This window comes from Microtus oregoni, unplaced genomic scaffold, assembly GCF_018167655.1.
Source record: "Microtus oregoni isolate MIOR12 unplaced genomic scaffold, Mior012 000002F_ref0000024, whole genome shotgun sequence".
NCBI lineage: Eukaryota > Metazoa > Chordata > Mammalia > Rodentia > Cricetidae > Microtus > Microtus oregoni.
In genome coordinates, this window is record NW_024543061.1 from 69,812,442 (window position 1) to 69,833,801 (window position 21,360).

At 40.1% G+C, this 21,360-nt stretch overlaps 1 protein-coding gene across 2 annotated transcripts; it reads left to right on the forward strand.

Annotated features, from left to right (window-relative positions):
- The first annotated feature begins 4,822 nt into the window (after positions 1-4,822).
- Positions 4,823-16,793, forward strand: LOC121434222 (C-type lectin domain family 2 member D11-like). Of its 2 annotated transcripts, XM_041633035.1 has the most exons (6): positions 4,823-4,983; positions 10,070-10,201; positions 11,625-11,815; positions 12,388-12,494; positions 13,384-13,490; positions 16,401-16,793. In XM_041633035.1, coding segments are annotated over exons 1-6 (615 nt in total). In that variant the 5' UTR covers positions 4,823-4,907; the 3' UTR covers positions 16,403-16,793. The 2 variants fall into 2 exon arrangements, with proteins under 2 accessions (XP_041488969.1, XP_041488968.1); XM_041633034.1 differs by lacking the exon at positions 16,401-16,793 and having other exon boundaries at positions 13,384-13,816.
- Positions 16,794-21,360: the final 4,567 nt, after the last annotated feature.

Below are 21,360 nucleotides of genomic sequence, written 5' to 3' on the forward strand. Positions count from 1 at the left end.
AATATCAGCTTTCCATTTAAAATGTAAATATTTGCTTCCAATATTTGGTCAACTTTGTCATCTCTGGGTCCATTGTTTGAGGACTATGCCTCCAGTAAGAAGACTTTAAGGAAAACTAAAGATGAATAAATTGTAACTGCTGTGGTCATGGTTACTAGAGAAACTAAGTATGGGTTCTCTGTGAGCACTACAGCAGAATAACCACCCATGTGAGGCAAGAAGATAGAGTTCAGCACCTCTCAGTAGCCGGTGTGCATTCAGACATCTGGACTGCAGAACCAGGAAGATTGTTTGAGACATATTTAAATACAACACAATTGTGGAAGAGCATTTCCTGGTGACAATGAACTCAATCCTATGTGTGCAATAAAGCTTAAGGCATCACTACATTGAATTGTAAAGTACCTGTGACTTCTGTGAAGATGGGTTCTATATTGAATGCATGTGACATATTAAGGGTGTGGGGGATGGTTTGGTGTCATCATGGTCTTACAGATAGCATAGAGGGTCCCTAAGTTATTAACCACCTCTTCTCCCCTTTGTAAAGTTCATGTGACATCTCCCATAAGGATGAGCCCCTTTGACTGAGAATCAGTGCTCAAGATGAGGGTCTCATGAGGAAGAGTTTGGGGAATCAGGTGTGGCCTGGCCATAAAGACTCAGAGGTCACCAGGTTATTGGTCACATCCATTTCCAGACTTTTGGCAGAAAATAGGTTTGACTTCCATGTTTAACATTCCGGGTTCCTTTAGTGCTTATCTGTGAGAAGAAATCTTTGTGTCCCCAACAGCCGTGTGTTACTATATACAAATCAATAAAATCCAATGAGGTTTTTCTTATTTTGTTTTGTTTTGCAGTTGGGGTGGGGGTGGGGGGATAACAAAGTGTCTTACCTAGCCAGAGTAGTCTTTATCTTCTGCCTTCTACCTCCCAGTGGGGATTATAGGTGTGGTACCTCTGGGTCCTACCATAGGCTTTTTGTTCTTTAATGAGTTCTATCACCACAACCCTATTACCACATAGCATGTCACATAAGATCTCACTTTTCACATAAATTTTATGATCCCTTCATTAAGTCGACAATCAGGAATGAAGAATGAGGCCAGTCCTTGAAATAGTTCCTAATAGCTTTTGTGCACAACTATTTCATTTTGAAGGCAACAAACATATTCTATATGTTTTTCCTAAAGATCATCTTCAGAACCTTGGCAGTCATTAAAGTGCTTGCCACATAAGTGTAAGCACATGAATTCCATCCTTCAGAAGGGACATAAGAAATTTGCACCTGGTGACATGAGCTTGTAAATGCAGTTCCAGGAGGGTAGAGACTGGCAGATCCTTGGGACAAGTTGGTCAGTTGTTTAGCTTAATCTGTGAGCTCCGGGTTCAGTAAGAGAACTTGTCTTAAAAAACAAAATACAGTAATGAAGGAAGTGAATGTCTCTACCCTTACCTACCGAAGACAATGAGGCCTTTCTTCTGAGGAAGTATTGAACATGGTTCCAGGATGTGCCACCTGTGCTAGGTACTTTAAGATTTCATTTTCTTTTTCTTTTTTTCCTTTTTTCTCCCCTAATTACAAAAAAAATGGCAGGACCTGGCTGGTCCATCCTAGTGGCCATTCAAAGCAGGGCCTTGCAGTCTAACTGCTGACTCTTATCCTTTGAAATTTCAAAATGGAAAAAAAAAAAACAAGAAATCAATGTTACACCCAGGTTAAATCATCCCTTCCCCTCTTTGAAAGGGTATTAAGAGCTGGTTAGAGATCCAGAGTTCTTACTTTTTTAAAAGAAATGCATTATTTTATACTTTCTTTTCTCTTTTGCCACAAGCTTTGCAGAGAAGTGAAACACAAGGAGCCCAAAAAGTCCTTGAGTGGATGAAATAACTGGTCTATATCAACTCCTGAGGGAGCCTCAAAATAAAATTAACCAACAACACCCTACACCCTCAAAACTCTAGGACTCTGGCTGAATGGGGAATTTGGAGTGAGTTAGGTAGCAATGCAGTAAGGTGGGAGGACAATAGCTAGAAATATTCAAGGAGCTCCTTCCTGCCTTATTTTCTATCTTCCTGCCTCCCTCTGTTGAAATATGAGCAGCGGGGCTGCGTCCCCAGCACCCCGGCCGCCCGCACGGCTAGCTTATACCCCGAAATAATTACACGGAAACTGTATTCTTTTAAACACCGCTTGGCCCATTATATCTAGCCTTTTCTTGGCTAACTCTCACACCTGGACTAGCCCATTTCTAATAATCTGTGTAGCCCACGAGCTGGCTTACCAGGAATGATCTTAACCTGTGTCTGCCTGGAGTAGGAGAATAATGGCGACTCCTTGACTCAGCTTCTTTCTCCCAGCATTCTGTTCTGTTTACTCCACCCACGTATGTTTTAACCTATGAGGGCCAAGCAGTTTTTTATTGCTTAACCAATGAAATCAACAGATAGAAAGATGACCCTCCTCCATCATCCCTCTTCTTCCTTCCTCCTTTCTTTCTTAAATATTTATATGCATGTGTGCATGGTAATAGAACCTCTGAGACTAGTGTTATAGGCAGTTAGGAGCTACCCAGTTTGGGTTCTGGGAACAGAACTCAGGCATATTCTTCTAACTGCTCAATCATCATCTTTCCAGTTAAGCAAGTCTTAGTTCTGAAAAAGAAATTTGTATTTAGAAGTTGAAAAATTCCTAATAAATAATAAAGAAGCACTCACTACTGCATTTGCATATATTAAATAAAGAATAGGCAGCTTTCTTCCAAATCTGTAAGCAGGACAGAAAGTATAACCCAAGGAAGCAGAGAGAACTGGCTCCTGTGACCACATGACATCTCACATATGATGTGGCATGGGTGTGCCCCCCTTCACTAGTTAGTCAACTAACTTTTAATGGCCAAAAGGTAACTCGCCCATATTTCAAATGGGTGTATATGCCTAGTGAATATAATTATTTATTGCACACTAAAACATGCTTTCCAGGGAAGAAAGGTAGCTCTTCCCATCACTGCTTTCCTAGGGCTCCTGAGAGTCAGTGCAGACAGACTGCAGTTACTTCTGAAATGGTTATAGTGGTAGTAAAGGCCCTTTAAGGGAAAATTCCTGGTCAAGAATAGAACCTCTGACATACCTGGAGACCTACAGTTCCAGCAATTACAATGTCACACAAAGCCCTCTGTCTTCCTTCATGCCTAAAATAAAACAAAAGACAGTAAAATTTCGGAGTATTTCCAGTATCACAGGAAAATTGGCTGGAAAGTATTGAGACTTTTTGCATTTGCTGTCCTTCCTGGATCGATTTCCCTAAGGTCAATGTACTACAGTGAGAAGCACACATGCCCAGGACAGGAATAAATATTGACTCTGTTATGACTCTGAGTCAGTCTGCTCTTGGCAGTGTGCCTTCTTTGGGTCTGGAAGAATAGACATGTACTTTTTTTTTACCCTTACGTTGCTACAAACTGTAGCCTCACTGCCTGACAATACCTGGGCTTCTAGGGATATCTCTCTTCAATCCAGACCAGGAGTCTGGATCTACTTATGCCTCTCCTAGGCTACCTGACTCCCAGAACTGCTCCAGGCTTGGGATAAGAGGAGGACTAGAGGTCTTTATCATTGGGTTAAAGTTCACTCTGTCCTCATTGCTGTGCCAGGCTTCACTGTGTCCTTATGGCTGGGACAGGCTATACACTCTGCTCCAGGAAAAGGTCTATAATCTCTTGCTCAGAATTCTGGGATTGGATGGAGAAGCCTCCAGCTATGGGAGGGTTGAAAGTCCTTGGGGTTTAGTAAGGTCTCTTGTGTTAACAGTTTCACTTCAAGTCAGAGCTCTAAAAAGAAAGTAAACACAAAGATAATCAGTTAATGAGAAATCAATCTTCAGATGGCGCCGCCACGGCTGCCATGTATTCTCATCCTGTTCCAGCAGGATTTTATGATCAGGAGTTCTGAGATCAGAGTCACACACTATTGTACCCATCACCCAAATATTTTATTCTACTATTTAAGTAAATTTTCTGAGATGTTTACAATTTTCTTTGGCATATGTTCCTAAATTATAAAAACAACACTAAGTTTGTTTTTATTGAGGTTGATGATATTTCATTGCTACAATTCTGAAGCACCTGCATTCTAAATTCAAACTCCTCAAGGAGCAATCTGATGCCCTCTGCTGACCTCTGCAGGCACCTGCACTCACAGGAACAGACCCATAGACTGGTATAACCTCTTAAATACATAGGATTCAATATAATACAAATAAATCTTAGACTCCAATTCTGCTTCATAAACTGTCTAGTTCTGAAGTTCTTTTTGGCATCAAAGCTGTGCACCTTGGTTTGTCCTGAGTCCATAGTCCCTGGAAATCTAGAGCAGTGATTCTCAACCTGTGGGTGGTGACCTCTTTTGGGGAAGTTGAATGATCATTTCACAAGGGTCATCATATCAGGTATCCTGTGTATTAATATTGACATTCTCATGTATAACAATAGTAAATTACAGTAGCGATGAAGTAATTTTAATGGTCTGGGGTAACAGAGCATGTGGAACTGTATTAAAAGCATTAAGCAAGCTGAGAACCACTGATCTACAGGCATTGTTTGGACTGGTGAGGGTGGCAGTAGGATATGTCTTTCTGTTTCCACACCACTAATCAAACATTTCCATGTTGGAACCTGGTATAAGAGACAATTTGAATCAGTTCTCAAAACTCAGAGTTGTAGCAACATGAGGATCACCTCTCACATTGTCTTTTGTGTGAGAAAAGGGCTGGCAATTGCAAAGGAGGAGTGTGCTGATTGCACAGTGTGGTGATTGCGTAGGCAGAGTGGAGACAGAACCGCCCATGAAACTAAAAGGTCATTGCTTCCCTCTCGACGATTTTAGCTCAATGATTTTAGTTTCTATCCAAGATGAGTGCTGCAGAACCTGCAGAGGCTTCTCTTGGCATGCTCAGTACCACAGACCACCTGGAGGAAAAAGAGATTGGTATGTATTTAATGCATATTCAAAAGGAACTACAGGAGCAGAGAGCTGCTTGCCAGGGACAAGCACAGACAGGGAGGACAGGGGAGCTGAACCTCATGCCTGTGAGCCTGTAACAGTGGATCTCTTTAGAACAAAGACAGCAGACAGGACTTTAGTTAGCTAAGAGGTTGTTACATTAGTTATTCTATTATAGCATATAATACTTAAATAGTTCTCACACAGAGAAATGAACAGTGAATTGTCATACAAAAGTCAGAGCATTCTGGTGATTCTCACCAAGTCCCTGTAGAACAGGCTTGCTCTTCAAGTTCCACTGAAAAAGCAAATCAAACAGCTTGGTAGCGTGCACTGACGGAAGTTGCCTGGGAAGCTGGGGCTTTTGCTTTACAGAGTCACTGTAATGGAAAAACAATATAAGGAGGAGTCCGGAGGCTTGGGGTCCAGACTAAACTCATCCAGGACCAAATCATCTACATTTTGAGCTAATAGTAAAATATGGAAAAGAATATAATGTGTTTTCTACTTCAGTCTTCAGGAAGGAGGCAAAATTGTGTTTCCTGCCTTTTGAAAATGTCTTTGCTTCAATATATTTCACTGTTTTATTTTGCTTTTTTCTTCTTCCCTGTCCATTCACTTTATTTATTTTTTTTATTTTGGAAACTATACTGGATTTTGGGAAAACACTACTGCTATTTACCAAATACAAAATTTACAACAAAATATTCCCCTTTATCACTTAAACAAAGTACCTTCCTAACTAAATCATTTATTTTTATTTTTATCATCCTTTTATTATTATTGTTGTCGTTGTTGTTATTGTTGCTGTTGTTAGATATTTCTCTTAAGCCAAACCTCTCCACCGATACCAATAATTACAGTCAGACCAAATTAAACCCAATTAAAGGATGCTCATGTTTAATGCAATGCTCCAGGACAGCATGAAGAGGGGAAGAGAAGAAAGGGGAGATCATGCAAAACCCAGAGACCACATGCTTATTCTCTGGGGGGCAGTTTAAATAGCCTGCGGGAGTGGTCTTGACCTTCCCAGGGGAGGGGTTACCTTTTGGTGGGCTTTTTGACCCTCTTATGCCAGGAGCTGGGGTGAAGCTCCCAGCCAAACAATCTGGACTTTTGTATAAAAGGGTGTTAAGGAGCTGGGGTGGTACTTTCAACCAATCATTGCAGGCTTTTTGGATAAAGGGGTGCCAACGAGCTGAGGTGAAGCCCTTCAAACAAAGTTTTAAACTCCTTAGATAAATGGGCACTGGCTCCAGTCTGGCTGCTTCCTGTGGGCATGGGGCAACGTGGGAGAGGGGAGAGCTGGGAGTTGGTGGGATAACACTAAGTGAGAGGTGTGGCTGGAGAGACATCTGGTTTACTGTCATCTTGGAGACCTCAAGCACCTGTTTCTTGAGGGAGATATGAAGGCAGGTGGCTAGGAGAAAAAAATTATTGTAACTATTGGCACTATGAATGGGACTAGCCATGGAGAAAAAATATATTGTTATTATTGGCCCTATGAATGGGGCTAGCCATGGGAAGAGTCATTAACTGCCAGAAAGAATGGGACAGAGAAGTGTCCTGGGTATCCAGGTGAGGCTCAGGTGTATAAATGGATACAATAGCAGATAAAAACAGATTTTAGTTGATAGGTATCCTTGATCCAGGAGAGTTGGTACAAATGGTGAAGTTCCAGGAGCTGGTGAAGTTTCAGGAGCCAGTGAAAGTTTTGGCATTGTCTGGAGAGTGTTTTGCTAGTTGGTCTTGGCCAGACAGCAGGAGTGAATGATGGAGGAAGGTCATTGGCTAATAAAGGAACTGCCTTTGCACATTTTATTGGTTAGAACATAGGTAGGTGGAGTAAACAGAACGGAGAGCTGGGAGGAAGAGGAAGTGAGCTCAGACTCCACAGCTCTCCTCTCAGGAGCAGACGCCTCAGAGAGATTCCATGCCTCGCTCCCGGGCAGATGCACGCGATGAAGTTCCGACCCAGGATGGACATAGGCTAGAATCTTCCCGGTAAGACCTGTGCTACACAGATGATAGGAAATGGGCTAGTCCAGGTGCGAGAGTTAGCCTAGAAGAGGCTAGATAGAAATGGGCCAAGCAATGATTAAAAGAATACAGTGTCCATGTAATTATTTCGGGGCATAAGCTAGCCGTGCAGGCAGCTGGGGTGTTGGGGACGCAGCCCCGCCGCTCTTATCACTACAGAGTGACCTGTAAAATATGCTAAAAACAAAATCAGCAATGTTTCATTTCTTTATGTTTTGAGAGATCATTTCTAATATTGCTTCCTAATAAAGACACAAAAGTTATCTTCCAACTGTGCTGTGGGAGGCATTAGAATTTAGAAGAGATGCTTACATATACCGTATGAGAAAGGCAGAAGGAAAAATTACCATTTTTGTATCAAAATGAAACAGACAGTATCAGATTTTATACAACTGTAAATACAGAGGATTATCAATAAATCTTGGTGTTGATTATGTATCTAAAATGTCTTGGTTAGAATCCTGTTGGAATATGGTGAAAATAAAAAAAAATACTGTTATGATTTGTGGTGCAAGTGACCCTGGCAGGTCTCCCTTCAGACGTGGGGACTGTGCAAAAGGTAAGTGACAGAGAGATATGCCAAGCAGAAAGAGCTTGAATATGTAGAGTTTATTTAGTGAGTATTGGAAAGCTATATGGATAGGGGTAGTATGTGGTAAAGAGAGAGAGAGAAATAGAGGGATAGAGAGAGAGAGAAAGAAAGAAGAGAAGGAAGGAAGGAGGGAGGCAGGGGGCTGCCTCTTCAGAAGAGTAGACACAGAGAGAGACTGGGAAAGGGAAGAGGGCCAAGACCAGCTTGCATTGGTACAAAGGGGAAGATTGGGAGTGGGTAGAGCTTGTCTCTAAAAGGAACAGGTCAGGCCAACATAATTATAATTATAACAATTACACCTTTCTTTTCTAGGAAGCTCTAGAATTACTGTCAATATTTAAATGTACATTTTATTTTTTAGTGGAAAATTGGTTTTCATATCTTGTGGGTAGCAGGGCCAGGGCATATTGTAAATGTATTCTCATTTTAACAAACTGATGATCTGTTTCCAGTTGTCTTTTCTTAAACCTGGTTATGTTGAACATATTTAATACATGATCTTTGTTAGCCACTATTCAGGTATTTGGTCCATTGTTATTCTCTCTCTCTCCCTCCCTTTCTTTCTCTCATAGACCAATAAGTTCTCACAACTCTCAGAATACAACTTCTTTTTGATCTATGCCTTGCAAAAATTATTTTTTGAATTCCCTTTGCTGGGCTCAGAAAAGAGGCTTTTTAAAATTAGATCAAAATCCAAGTGTTTCATTTTCTATAATGTGGATAAGGATTTTGGTAATATACCCGAAACATTTTTATTCACCACTAAGTCACAGAGATTTTTCTTCTCTCTTTTCCTCAGAGAGTTTTATAGTATTAGGTTTCATGCTTGTATAGCATTTTATAGAAGGTAGGAGAAATGAGTTTTGGCATGTGGATACAGATTGCTCAGACGGTAGGCAAAAGCCCGAACCATACTTATGTCTTTGTTTCTGTCCCTCTTTGATTAGGTGGTGTCCTTTCTGCAAATTTGGCCTCTTTATTTTTTCTAAATTGCTCAGCTAGACTAATTCTTTGGAATTTTCATACAATTTGAAAGTTATTTTGTGCTGGAGAGATGACACATGGTTAAAAGCACTGGCTGTTCTTGCAGAGAACCCAGGTTTAGTCTATAATACCCTCATGGCCATTCACAACTATTTGTAACTCCAGTTCCAAGAAATTCAGCACCCTTTTCTGGTCTCCATTTGGATCAGGCATGTATATCATGCACAGACGTACAATGAGTTTTTCTTTGTCCCTCTAGCTCCCAAATAATGACATAGAAACTTCTTAATTATGAAAGCTTGGCCTTAGCTTAGGCTGTTTTTAACAAGGTCTTGGAACTTAAATTGACCCATTTCTGTTCATCTATATTTTGCCTTGCAGCTTTTTTAACCTTCTTTTCATTCTATATGTCCAACTGTCTTAGTGTCTCATTGCATCTTGATTATTCCTCTTATTCCTTTCTCTCCAAGGAAATCCTAACTATCTCTCCTACAAAGCTATTGGCCATTCTGTTCTTTATTAAAGCAATTAAAAAGGGCCTTGGCAGAGACAATTTACAATTATTCTACAACACAGACATATATACAGGCAAATCAACTATATGAATAAAATAAAAAATAAAGTTAAGAAGAATGTCAAACCTTGCTTGTTGCTTTCAAATGAACCATATCCATAAATGTGTCTGGAAGAGTTCCTTCAATTCCTAACCTGTTGAGAGTTTTTGTTATTTTGGACTAATATTAATTTTTTTCACGGTTTTGGTAAACTTGTTAAAATGCTACCATGGTTCACCCATTAATTATGTCAATGAGTTCTATTATACTTATGTATGTACTTACTAAACTTTTGCTTGCTAGGTATTTTGAAACTGATCATTATAAGTCCTTTTTTATAGCCAAGGCTGACTTTGTATCCCTGACTTGCCAACTTCTGCCTCTCTAGCTCTAGAATTGCAGAAGTGTACTAACATATTTGTCTCATTGACTAGAGCAGGAGTTATACAAACAGTCATGAGCAGTCCCATGAGGAAACTGGGAGCCAAACTTGGGTCCTCTAGAAGAGCAACAACTGTTTTTAATCTCTCAGCTTTCTATATATCCAGCCTCCTGCTTATCCCTGCTACTGCCAACCCCCACGATGTTTTCCTCAAACTTAACCAGTCTATTCTTAAAGAATTAAATTTACAGGTAGTTTTTTGTTGTTATATTTTTTCCATCCTGATCTTCAATCTTTGTTTCTTGATCCATTATTGGCTCTAGTTCAATAACTGGAAGGCTCCATGGCAACACTTCTGCTTCCTTTTCCTCAACTTTTCTGTGAGTTATAGACCAGGACTTTCTGAGAAGGTTGTTTGCAGAGGAGTACAAGCCAAATCTACAGATGAATCTGAGTAAGTTTATCCTTTTCCCTGAAATGTTCTTAAGATTGATTTTTCTCATATTTATATTTTTACAGGTAAAAAGCTCCAAGAAAACATTTTCAGAATCGTTTCCCCCGTGTCTCCTGCTAGGCTTCACTGCTGCTATGCAGTGATCACCGTCCTCACTGGAGCTGTGATTGCACTTTCTGTGGCTCTGTCATTGTCAGGTGAGTGACATTCTCCAGATCCTGCAGCATTCTGTCCACATTCACACTGTCAGTTACACTTACTGAGCACTGTGAGCCAGGAACTATGTGAAGGGCAGAGAGAAACCACACTGGAAATTCCTGTTCTCTGGGAACTTAGGGTCTAGCATGAGATGAAGGGAAGGAACAGCACAGACTGGTGGTGTTCACAAGAGACCAGGCTCAGCATCCCTGGGAAGAGGACATTCTGCAACCTCAAGAGAGATGTATGAGATATGTCTTCCTTGGGGAGCTATTCAAGGTAAAGAATAAAGAGCACAATACCCAAAGGAAGAACTTCAAGAAAATGTGAGAACAAAGAAGAGTAATATGGCCAGGAAGATACAGTACCTCCCCCGATTACACATGGTGTTAGTTAAAATGTTCAACTGTATTTTGAAAGTATTCAATGAAAGGTTTTTGAGATGATCAATTTATAGGATTTTAGAACCACACTGTTCAGAATAGTGTAATAAAAGGCTTATATTGTTGCCGTCTAGGGGGGTGGTCCTCCTTCCTCCTTGTCCTGTTGGTCACCAGGCTGAGAGGGGAAAGATGAAGAAAGGGTGACAGAAAGTTTTGTATGCAGTCCATGAGCACAGATGAAAGGAAACCTCTGAGAGACAGACTTAGGTGAATCAGCTCAACTTTATTTCAGAGTACAAGGAAGATATAGGATTGGAGAGCCTGAGACAAGCCGTAATTTTTATAAAGTGCCAAGGTCCTATCACAAGGTCCTAGCACTAGGGTCCTTTAGCAGAGCTCCTAGCACTATTCTTAGCAGGGATCTATATTAAGGGTCAAGCTAATGATGAATCAAGCATTTGGTTACAGACAGCTTTCAGATGAGGTTAGTCCCCTAGGCTCAGGGACACAATCCAGATAAGACTAGTAGGTAAGGAGCAAGAAACTTAGTTGGGGGAGAGAGAGAGTTCTATATTGCTGAACATTGAGAGAAAGCTGCCAGGCTATGGCAGACTGTGACTTCTACCAGCAAGCACTGTTTTACAACTTATGAACAATCCCTTAGTGCCACAGGTACATACTGTATATACCACCTTCCCAATAGTCCTCATTGTTATCTCAGTTATCAGGCTGACTGTCAAAATAGGTGTCCATACAGAGTACTTGTTGCTCTAACAATTCCTATTGTAGAGAAATATCACAAAGCAGAAAAAGTGATAATATTATAGAAATACACATCCTGGAAGCCCTGTTTCCAATGGGAACTTGAGAAAGAATGGGGCAGAGGCCCAAGCTGGGACACCATTAAATAAAGAACCATCATGCTAAGGAGAAGATTTCTATAGATCAGATAGGAAAACTACAGTCAAATTCACATGCATCTGAGATCAGTAGGTTATGCCAATTCTTATAATAATTCATTTTATTGTCCAAATTTTAGAAAGAAAGCCAGAAAGAAAGCCAGAACAGGTCTCAGTCAAAACTACCTACAATACATGCCCAAGAAACTGGACTGGATTTGGGAGTAAATGTTTTTATTTTTCTGAAGACATAAGCACTTGGACATTCAGTCAGAACTTCTGCATGGAGCTGGAGGCCCAACTAGCTGGATTTGACAACATGGAGGAGCTGGTAAGAAAGGACCAGGAATTTGTTTGTTTGTTTGTTCTGCTGAATATGTATTGCCTTTAATAGACTGGTTAAAGAAGAAGCAGGAGGAAGGATCCCATCCTTTGCACCTGGAAAAAAGGGGAACACATGGGTATGTGTCATTTGTTGATGGTAGCACTGCTGATTGGAGCCCTGAGACATTCAAGAAACATTTTCTCATGTAATGCTCATAGTCAATCTGGAAGTTTGGATATGCTGTTTTACTGAGATATCTGCTGGTGTTGAGCATTTTTCTCCAAGCTAGCAAATGCCTCCTAAGGGCTACAATTGTTAATAACTGCAAAAGGAGGCATAACCAGGAACTATCCCAACCACAGAGAGATGTCATAAAACTTGGCAATTTAATTCAAATGAGGTACTTAAGAATTATGGATGTCAACTGGATCCACTGAGAACTGATGTCTATGGCTCCAAAGTCTATGTCCCTCAGGTACACCATCTTATCTTCTAAAGAGAAAGCTGTGGGTTGGAAACACTCGAGGGTCATTTGAAATAGAGAGACACATATATTTGCTTTCTGTGTTTTATGACAGAATTTCCTGAGAAGATACACAGTGAATTTTGACTACTGGATTGGCCTGCACAGAGAGTCACCAGAGCACCCTTGGAGGTGGATGGACGACACTGAATATAACAGCTCGTATGTTTTCAAACCACTTTCCCTTCTACTGTGATCAATTTTTAAGTGTGTGAGTTGTGTCTATTAGAGAGGAATGGATGTGTCATTTGAATCCAGCTGTACTGCTTTGGAGGTATATTGGCCATCATTTTCAAACCTTTAGTGTGATTTTCCTCAAAATTCTTAGCATGCTGATGGCATCTGGGTTTACTATTGTCTGCTTCTTCATCAATTTAAAGTTTTGTTGTTGTTGTTGTTGTTGATAAATGCCCTGTGTAGAATGTAGACTGAACCTCAGTTGGGCAATGAGGAATCTGAAATTTCAGGAAGTCACTGTAGAAAGGCAAACCTGAGACCCAGCAGTCCACTGTGTGGGTGACTGCACCCATTCACAGAAGCAGAGACTCCAAGGGCATTGGAAACCTTCTCTAAAGTCTTGTAATCAGAGTGCACCTAAAACAGTACTTGGAGGTGAGCAAAGCTGTTTTGAATGGAGCCTTTATAATGGAATAGTAGATAGCAGACGTAGGCTTGTCCATCATTAAAGTCCACTCAGCAGTTTACCAAGAAGTGGCTTTCCCCATATGTGAAACGCTTCAAAACAGAATTGAAAATCACCTCAGTGAGGCCACCCATGTCTGTAGTTCATCTGAACAGAGTGGTAAGCACCAGTCAAATGCTTTGTGCATATATTAAAGGGCTGAACATGGATGAATGTCAAAGTTCTGTGTTGAAGTCAAGCCCCGTGAATGTAAAAGACCATAGTTACAAAACTAGTGCTAATGATTTTCATGGACTCTGCTTTTTTTTGATTCATACTACAAACAAGCACTAGAGACTGACAAGATTTTACTGAGGAGCAAATGCAGTTCTGGACTCCACAGATTTACTGTTTATGGTTTATTTTCAGGGTTCCCATTCGAGGAGCAGAAAATCATGCCTACCTGAAAAACAACAAGATCAGCAGCGCCAGGATCTATGCAGAGAAGAGATGGATCTGTAGCAAGCCCAACAACTGTATCCTCCAATGCCAAATTCCTTCTGCTTCTTTCTAGTTTTTGTTAGGAGATGTTTTGTAACCTGTATCAACAGTTACTGCTCTATCTGCTATCTTCCAACACTGTTATCAAAAGAAACTGAGTATTTGTTGGCATCACAACTGAAAATCATCTTGGAAAATGGCACATACAGGGGATTAGAACAGCATTGATGCTTCTAAAATGGGTGCTGGCACTCATGACTCAAGCCTCAGTATAATTAATGTACTTGTATTTATTTTTTATGAAATTTTTATTTTTATGTAATTTATTTTATTTAATTTTTATAAAATTTTATGATATGAAGTTTTGGTGCAGACCGTCTTCCTTATGAGAATATTGGACCACGAACATGAGTTCTCCAATGTTCACTTACCCTTGCACTTTAATAATGAAAAGAGGCAGGCAGTGGTGGTAGTGGCTGCAAGGCCATTTAATCCCAGGGGCTTTTAGAATTTCTTTTCTCACTTTTTGGTGCCAGATACTGTGTGTTATGGTTCTTAAAAGCATTGGTATGATTACCTGAGGGGCTGGCCACAAGGAGTAGTGGGTCTTACCACCCAAGGCCTAGGAGGGTTCCCTGCTGGTGGGAGACCATTGTAGGTGACAGACAGATATGTCATGCCGATAGAGTTTGAGCATAGACTTTATTTAGTGAGTTATGGAAGGAAAAGGGAAGGGGGGAGAGAGAGAGAGGCAGGGGGAGAGAGAAACAGATAGGAGGAAGAGAGATAGACAGAGAGAGAAAGACAGCAGCCATCTCTTCAGAAGAGGGACAAGGAGAGAGACAGAAAAAGAGAGAGAGAGAAAGAGAGAGACAGAGAGAGGCAGGGGAGAGAGAAACAGATAGGAGGAAGAGAGATAGAGAGAGAAAGACAGCAGCCATCTCTTCAGAAGAGGGACAAGGAGAGAGAGAGAGAGAGAGAGAGAGAGAGAGAGAGAGAGAGAGAGAGAGAAAGCATACATGCTGGAGGAAGTAGAAGATCTACTTGCCCTGGCAGAAGGTGGGGTGGGAGAGCAGGGCTTGTCTCTTAAAGAGACAGGATACCCAGATAACAGGGTACACCATAACATTGAGTAAACTTGTGGATCCTATGATAAGATCCAACAACTCCAGACAGATCTCCAAAAATATAAGAACAAGACTAATGCTTCTGGTAAATGAATGGTTGACAATCCAATATGAAATTTGGACACTGCCTTTCCTAACCTCCCTTATCTTCTTTTTTTTTAATCCTAATTTCACCTTGACTTATAAACTTCTTGTTGAGATTCTTCAATAGCAAATTCAAAAGATTTCTAACCAGATTTTTAATCAGCTGTTATTACAGGATTATAAGCCCCTGGCTATGAATCCTGACTATACCTAATAGTCAAGGTCAAGTTTTTCCCAAGAACTTTGATGCCCCCCAATCAGCAGGAAGTATTCAATTAATATTTTCCCTTTCCTGACACCTAATTGTTTACCAATGGTAAACAAAATGGGGGGAATCATGGAGCTGGCTTGGTCCAGCTGACTTGAGAGGGATGTGTGATAGATTTTTCAGGTCTGAGTACTTGGCCACTGGAACACAATGTGCCTTCTAATTCCAAAGAGACCAATGTGCTCCCTCAGGCAGTGAAGTGTTCAGGCAGCTTTGTGTTTCTCTGTTTGTTCCCTTACTAGTCAAGAAAGTATGTAGGCTTTACAGGACAATTGGTATTTGACATTAATCTTGAGTAACCTGTATAATTTGCAAACTTCACTGTATCCTGTCAACTACAACTATATTGATCTTGGAAACTGCCATTGTATTGATTATCTTAATAAGGGTTTCTACTGCTGTGAAGATATACCATGACTCTGACAACTCCTATAAAGGAAACCATTTAATTGAGGTGGTGGCTTACTGTTTCAGAGGTTTAGTTCATTATCATCATGGTGGGGTACGTAGGTATACAGGCAGACATTGTGCTAGAGCTAAGAGTCCTACATCTTGAACAACAGGACACCAAATGTAAATTGAGACACTGAGCATATCTTGAGCCTTTTCCGTTTTTCTCATTAGGTAAAAGTCAAGTCACAGGCCTCACTTCCTTAGGTTGATGCCACATCAAAAAAATAATTTGCCTTTCTACCTAATTCCAAATTATAATAACCTGAAATATCTGTCATTTTTGCCTCTTAAGAAAGGTTCTTATAAGCTGCAAGAGGTCAATTTAGATCCACCAACATCATCTCAGGTCAAAATAAACTCAGATAAGTATTGCTTGTCTACAGTTTGCTTTCTTACCTACCTATTTATTGGGCATTGGTACCTAAACTTCCCTTGTTAAGTGAAGGTCAGAGGACCTTGTACTTAGTTATTTGTTAATGTTTCCTACCTATTTCCTGATAGAGATCCTATAAGAGAAGATTCTAAAATTTGAGATGACATAGTTCCCATTCCCAGAGACACTCTTTGTTTTCATAATGCTTCTAACATATTTACTTATGTTATTATCTCTTTTCTCGTTACGTATTAGTTGACATATTCAGCTCTTTGTTCTAGATGCTCTGCTCTCAGGAATGCAAAATCTTATGAAGGGGGGGGGGGCTGTAGGAGAACATACAGTCTTGACTGAAGGGTCAGCCTACCTGGAACATTGCACTTCTAAATAAGAAGCATGGCACACCATGCTCCTGGGTATTTTCAGAAGTCGGAACACTAGTAGCCTGTAACTGACTTGTTGAAGAGTCTGCACTGTCGTCTCCTTTATGTGTTTCTCCCATATAAGGACCTAAGTGATATGATCACTCACGATGCAATCCAAAGTAATGATTTAATAAATCACAGCCCATAGGCTTCCAGTCTATAAGTTGTTGTTCAGCTACAATAAAGCAAAGGCTGTTTCCTGAAACTGTCTCCAGAGGCGTTCATTTCTGGTCTCTTTACTGACCCATTGGATTTTGCCAGGGACCATTGTCCTAAAGATGATAGCAGGGACCATTGTCCTAAGGATGTTTGCAGAGAGCCCACATCCCAACTATCTTGAGAACTGTTTGTTGATGGAATCACAAAAGGAATGTTTCCGCTTGAACAGAGAACACTGGGTGTGCTAACTGGTGACCTTTGCTACCTCGGCAAAGTTCCTTCTTACCCCTACCTCCTACCCCAAGCCAAGTTCCTCATTCAAGGGCTATATAAGCCACAACCATTACCCTAATAAACGGAGACCTTGACAACTAAATCTTGCTTGGTCTCCTTCTTTTCTCTCGCTCATGATTCATTCAGGTAGAACCTCTTCAGACACTGAATAACTGGACCTGCTGGACGGGTCAAGTGGCACCCGAACAGGGACCCTGAAGCATGGTCAACTACAGGACGGTGGAGGATTTTCCCAGGACATGGAGGATCCTGTCGACTGCATTGCTCGTGCACCTCTTCAGGAGAAGGTAAGGTGCCTTTTCATTGCCATCCCATTGTCATCAGCCATACATTGTCAAAGGAACTAAAAGGAGTTCAAGAATTCGCTCAGAGAGAAAGGGGTAAGAGTTAAAAAGAAAGATTTAGAAGACTTCTTTTGTTTTATTGATGAAAAATGCCCCTGGTTGGTATTGACAGGGCCAGGAATTCACCCCCAGACATGGGGCAAGCATTCAGTAAACAGGATATGTATTCTTGCGGACTCAAAAAAGAGTCTCTCAAGACGTGAGAAGTAAGGGTATGGATCCACACAGCTATGCCTGCCAAGCAGGCTGGCTGCCAGGCCTAGAGAGCCTATGTCTTAACTCCATGCCATACGGAGCAGAAGCTGCCAGGCAGGTTTGCATAATGGGAACTAGCCTCAGAAAACTACAGCTTCAGGACAGTAAAAGGAAGATAAATATGCTTCTTTTCCATTTTATAATTTTGCTTCTTGGTCAAAAATCTTTAGTTTGTAGGCATATAAATTTATATCCAAGGTAGGTTAATTTCAATACTGTGGTTCTGTAGAAAAGTTTTAAAATCAAAGATTGTAATACATTCAGAGGATTTTAAAATTGTTTAGGCTATCCTGAGTTTTTATTTCTTTCTTATAAAGTTAAGGATTGTTCTTTCGAGTTCTGTGAGAAATTTTGCTATAATTTTAATGAACATTTACATTAAATCTGTAGGTGAGTTCTGTGAGGAATGTTGCTATAATTTTAATGGACATTTACACTGAATCTGTAGATTTCTTTTCGTGAGATTGTCATTTTTGCTGTGTTTCTTCTATTTTCCCAAGAAAATAGGAGATCTTTTTATTTTCTAATGTCCTAAATTTCTTAAAAGAGTTAAAGTTCTTATCATACAAGTTTTTCCATTTGTACAGTCTGCTCTTGGGTGGGAGTCAAGTTGTCTCAGCTTGTGGTCCTTTCCTGCTGCCAGGTGTTGCTTCAGGGTGGACTGCTGAGACTCAGGCCTCTTATTAAATTTGTCAAGGGACAGAGTTATACTCAAACAAGTGATATTGGTTAAAAATAAAAATCATTTCCCCCTTCACAAGCAGAGATGACAGGACCCAACCTTCAATCCTGTTTGCTTAGAGTAACTCCAAGATATTTTATGATATTCATGGCTATTTTAAAGGATGATGTCTCTTGTATCCTTGGTGTAAAAGAGATACATTTGAGTTGTTTTCAGATTCTGGCTATGATAAAGTAATTTTGCTGTAAGTATAGCTGAGCACATGTCCTTAGGGTATGGTTGAACAACTTTTGTATTTAGGCCCAAAAGGGGTATTGCTGAGTTTTAAGGTAGATATTTGCCTAATTTTAAAAAATAACCATACTATGATCCAAAAGTGGCTGTGCCAGTTTGCACTTACAGCAATGAATTTTTTCTTTACCCATATTTTCTTAAGCATAAGTTGTTAGCAGTAATTTTTAATCTTGGTCATTTTTACAAGGATAAGATGAAATCTCAGAGCTTTGATTTGCATTTCTCTAATGGCTAAAGGATGGTATGTTTGAGCATTTTTTAAGTGTCTCTCACTTTTTTTTTAAAGTTTGTCTGTTGAGATTTTTCAGTTTAAGTCTGTAACAAATATTTTTATTGGATTAATTTTTTGATAACTAATTTCCTGAGTTCTTCATATATTTTTGGAGTGGGTTTATGATAAGTAAAAATCGTTTCCCATTCTATAGGCTGATATTATGTTTGTTATACAAAAGTTTCTCAATTCAGAAGATCTAATTTATTGTTTCTCCCAATGTTTGTGCCACTGAGGCTGTGTTTGAGATGTGGCAAAGTGTACTTCTAATTTTTTTTTTCTCTGTAAGGTTCAATGTAATTTTTATATGCTGAGGCCTTTGACTTATTTAAACTTGAGTTTTTTACATGGAGATGGATGCGGATCTATTTTTATTCTTCTACATGTTGATGTCTAATGAGGCCCAAATCATTAGTTAAAATGCTTCCTTTTTCCATTCTCCTATTTGCTAGGCAGACTTGCAACTTAAGAGGAGGATAGCTTATAAACTTTTAATTACATATTCAATGGTTAAAGCCCTAGTTATAATATTATTATGGGAGACCTTGAGCCGCTAGCTAAAATTCTTACAAAAAACAATGAGCCAGTTTCCAATAGAAAGCTTATAAAAGCTGCCGGACAGGTACTCAAGCAGGTAAAGTATAAATCACAGGCAAAGTATACAATAATCAACAAGTACAGTATATTAATTATAATTCAGCTATGACAAATGTGTGTATTAAGTGTAAAACTTATTCTACAACAGTTTTATGAAAAAGTAAAATGTTGTTTATGGCTAAACCTTTCCAGTTTTGACAGTTAAGATATTAAACTCTTAATTTTAGAACACTAGCCTGTCTGGTACAAAAGGGCAGAATAAAATCTGGAAGATGGTTTGACAGAATATTGACTATGATCAATGTTTCTTATACTAAACAATAGATTCATTGATAGTTTTAAGAATGATTCCTGGACAATTATGTTTGCTCCATTCAAAGGCCAGAATAATAATCTTTTCCCAGATGATTATTGCTACAATTAACACAACTGTATTTTGCTAATGTTATAGCTAAAAATCCCTTAAAGATTTTATACTAAATTTTACAAATGGTTCTTCCAATGGAAGAACTGCATATATGGTTAATAATAAAAAGAAATTGTGGAGCGTACCAAGGCTCCATGAAAGCAACTTATAAAAGTTGCAAACAGATCCTGATGCAAACAGATCTAACATGATGACACCAAGCTGACCTTTATTAAGGCAAGGTAAAAAAGCCCATGCAATGCATTATGAAAAGACCCGACCTATATATATTTGGGGTCGAGGATATGTTTGTGCTTTTTTTCACAGAAAGAAAAAAAAAAGCTGGATCTGATGATGTTGTACCTGCAAACACCCCATAAAGGAGTTCCAGAAACAACTGGAGGGGAATCCTTGATCCGGTCTTCCCTGCCCCCATGGAGAGGAGTGCCTGATAGCAGGACCTGCTACACCACTCTATAGGGTGTCATTCTGACTCCAGAGAGTCCAAACAAAGAGAAGCAGCTGAGATAACTGCCAAGATGTGCTTCAGGTAGCTGAATCTAATGCACCTCACCCAGGAATCCCACCTGCCCTGAAGCACAAATGCTGAGATCACCTGACCATGGTGACTACAATTTTCTGCAGTTTGAATTCTGTTTGTTTTGGGGGCTAAGATGCAGACTAAACATCTGACTATTTTAATCTTTGGGACACAGAACTCATTTTGATTAAAATATTAACCCCAGGCTAGGCAGTTTGGATGCTCACCTTACTAGACATGAATGGAGGTGGGTGGTCCTTGGACCTCCCACAGGTCAGGTGACCTTGACTGCTCTTCGAGCTGATGAGGGAGGGGGACTTGATCAGGGGAGGGGGAGGGAAATGGGAGGCGGTGGTGGGGAGGAGGCAGAAATCTTTAATAAATAAATAAATTTAAAAAATAAAATAAATAAAATAAAATATTAACCCCTCTTCACTTAAGAAGGGGGAAGATCGGGGTTTTGACTGTTGCTCAGAGACTGGAATTGGTACTTAATAACAACAATGTCTGTCATTGTACTCTTACTGGAATTGACCTAATGATATTTGTAATGGCTTATGACTGTTGCTCAGAGACTGGAATTGGTACTTAATAACAACAATGTCTGTCATTGTTCTCTTACTGGAATTGACCTAATGATATTTGTAATGGCTTATAGATGTTGGGAAAAGTTTGACACACCCTGTAAATTATTTGGGTTTAATGCATATGTTAAGAATTTTAGATTTTGATCCCTTTACACTGCCCTAATTTTTGGCAGGCAGCACTCGTAATCTTATGTTGGAGTAGGTGCTTAGGAAGGAGTATATACCATAAGCCAGACTAAAAAGTGGATACTGGGTTCGGAAGGTGCCCTTCCTTCTTGTCCGGAGAGCAAGTCATTGGTGTCCAAATTATATCTTTACTCAAACTATACAAGATATCTTTTATTTGAGGAGCTCCAAGGACGGGCAACTTGTGGCAGGACCTCCCCCAACCTAAGACAGGGCCCTGGGAACCCTAGGACGGGTAAGGGGGAAAAGACCTGGTCCCCACTCGACCTAAGACAGGGGCCCTCATCGCAGGCCATCGTTAAGGGCCAAAATCAAAAATATAAATCAAAAGATAACTAATGCTACCCATAAGACACCCCTCTATTCCCAGGAGAGAAGAAAATGCTCCACCACTCAAGAGGAGGGTCCTCCTTGTCCCAGTCTCTTCTCCTCTAGGTCTGACAATGTGGTTAGACTCTGACCTGGTGCCCTCTACTTCATAAGCTGCCTGCCATAATAAAAGGAAGTGGGATATGTCAGGGACCATTGTCCTAAAGATGATAGCAGGGACCATTGTCCT

Coding starts and splice junctions, on each gene's coding strand:
- LOC121434222 (XM_041633034.1), top strand. CDS start 4,908: ATGAGTGCTGCAGAACCTGCAGAGGCTTCTCTTGGCATGCTCAGTACC. Junction 10,202..11,624: donor TGTGGCTCTGTCATTGTCAG/GTGAGTGACATT, acceptor TCCAAATTTTAG/AAAGAAAGCCAGAAAGAAAG. Junction 11,816..12,387: donor TTGACAACATGGAGGAGCTG/GTAAGAAAGGAC, acceptor GTTTTATGACAG/AATTTCCTGAGAAGATACAC.